General features: G+C 51.6%; 2 protein-coding genes across 2 annotated transcripts; both read left to right on the top strand.

Moving 5' to 3' along the window:
* Nucleotides 1-224: 224 nt before the first annotated feature.
* On the top strand, nucleotides 225-791 carry GNI_233440 (hypothetical protein; the record flags this gene model as incomplete). The annotated part of the gene is made up of 1 exon (XM_011135684.1): nucleotides 225-791. One exon carries the CDS (start codon nucleotides 225-227, stop codon nucleotides 789-791), a length of 567 nt encoding a protein of 188 aa, XP_011133986.1.
* Nucleotides 792-840: 49 nt separating this feature from the next.
* GNI_233430 (hypothetical protein) lies at nucleotides 841-1,968 on the top strand (the record flags this gene model as incomplete). Its single annotated transcript, XM_011135683.1, has 1 exon — nucleotides 841-1,968. One exon carries the CDS (start codon nucleotides 841-843, stop codon nucleotides 1,966-1,968), a length of 1,128 nt encoding a protein of 375 aa, XP_011133985.1.
* Between the last annotated feature and the right edge of the window lie 78 nt (nucleotides 1,969-2,046).

Here is a 2,046-nt window from a genome sequence, read left to right as displayed (position 1 = left end):
CTGTGGGGCATGCTCCGACAGCTATGATGGAAACTGCCACTAGACGCGGGGTTCCTAGTCCCGCCTTCTTCGTGTGCAAGGACACTGTTAACACCCAAAATGAGTGACCCCCGACGTTTAGGCCCACCGACAGCCCGACGACGGGAAACTCGGGTTTTTNCCCAGATCCCACCTTGGTGCTATTTCCCCTGGACTCCGATCTTTTTCCCCTGGACGGATCTGGAATGCGTGTTGCTGAGGGGTTGCTTAATCGCAAAAGCAAGTCAGCACCAGCAGCAGGGGATCTTGAGAAACTAACATCGCACCGATTCTGGCAGAGAGATGTCCTGCGCTTGGGTCGTTTCCTATGCCAACCAGAGACAATCAAATACATCCTTGGAATGGAGGCCAGGTTCTTGTGTAAGGACCTATCGAACGATGAAAAAGTGGAGCTAGCGTCAGCTAAGGGGGAATCGAGCTACCCGGATAAGGTTAGAGCGCACGGAGAAGAAATGAGCACCGACTTTGCGGTCATGCAATTGCCTTCGTCCAAAGACGATAAGCTGTTGGATACTGCCGAACTTTCCAAATTGCAGAGAGCACGCGCGATGAACGATGGACAAGCTGAACAGCAGAAGACTGTAGAGAGACGCAAAAGCAAGGACCTCAACCAATTGACCATACTGTATGGAAAGAAGAACCTACCGGAGGTCACTGCGCGCCGCGATGACTGGGAAGAAATGGACAGCACGTATTGCAACGCGTTTCTCGCATGGAACAAGGCTAGTAAGGGGGAAGCAAGTAATGAGTAACGCGAAAGAGGAGAGACGAGGTTCACTCAGTCAGGAGCAAATTAAGCAAATGGTCAACTCGCTCTCTGGCACCACGGCAAGAGCGCAAGCGGCCGGCATGGCAGTGTTGGATATGGAATCGGTCAATCGCCCAGACCAAGTTAATGAAAGGAGTTCTGACCCGGAGACTGAGGAGCAAGGTATGAGTTTTGAGACATCGCGGGAGATGGTTACGGAGCCTAAGCCATCAACAAATGCGGTGGACAGAAAAGAAGCAGCCAACAATCCGCCACCCAGCGCTAAGACCATCGAGATGTCCGAAGTGGAATACGCTATACACATCATGGCTCTCGAAACTGCTGGAAACTCGACATACAAGGAGGTAGTGGAAATGTATAAGAGTAACGCCTCCAGCACAGGAACATGGGTAACCCTGTGCGAAGGTATACCTATGGCCGCAGTTTTGTTGTCCAATCCGATGCCAGACATATCTGGTGCTGTAGACGTTGCCGGGGTGACTTTCTGTGCAACTGTCGCTGAAATTCCGTTCGGAAAGTCGTCAACCGAGATGACCAGGCTAGGGCTACCCACATATGACAGCAACGTTGTGTACCGCATTCGAAAGAGAGACCCGACTTTTGTCGTAAAGGCGCAAGTACCTCCGACAGCTAATGACGCCGCTATTAGCCAAACAGACGCTGCATTAGGAGTGGCAATTATGGCGATTACTTACTGCCAGACCGGGAGTACGCCGTTGATGTCCACCGCTAGGAATACGGGAGAAATGTTCATACCAAACGCTGCACGGAGACTGGCAGGGAACCGAACCAACGATCGCATCAAGCAAATCACCACGCTTATCCCATGCACAGGGCCTTTTCCGCTCGCGATGCTGACCGTTCTATTTAGCCAGAGTGCGATGGTCAATCGGCTGACCAAAGCCATGGCCGGGCATAAATGGGCCAACGTTATCGAGAGAGTTGACGAAGGTATGGTTCTCCTTGGCGGTGTGCACCCAAACTTAGGCAAGTTGTTAATGTGGCTAAATACCCATAGAAGCTTCTATTTTCACCCCCATTTTTCTGGAGACCATGCGTACCCCCAGTCCGACGTCCCTTTGCGCTTGCGTCTCCTTGGCCTTGCACTATTAACTGTCGAGGGAGTATACGAGCTTTCTGACGGGTTATTTGACATCTAGAAGTACTTGGTTCACCTCCTGGCTACGCCTCCGTTATACACCTCATTGTGATTGCAATTGGTAAGCGGCGAGTTTCGG

This window comes from Gregarina niphandrodes (genome assembly GCF_000223845.1).
Source record: "Gregarina niphandrodes unplaced genomic scaffold scaffold00274, whole genome shotgun sequence".
Classification (NCBI taxonomy): Eukaryota; Apicomplexa; class Conoidasida; order Eugregarinorida; family Gregarinidae; genus Gregarina; species Gregarina niphandrodes.
Note: the sequence above shows the minus strand (reverse complement) of the source record. Positions and strands in the feature narration are given on the sequence as shown.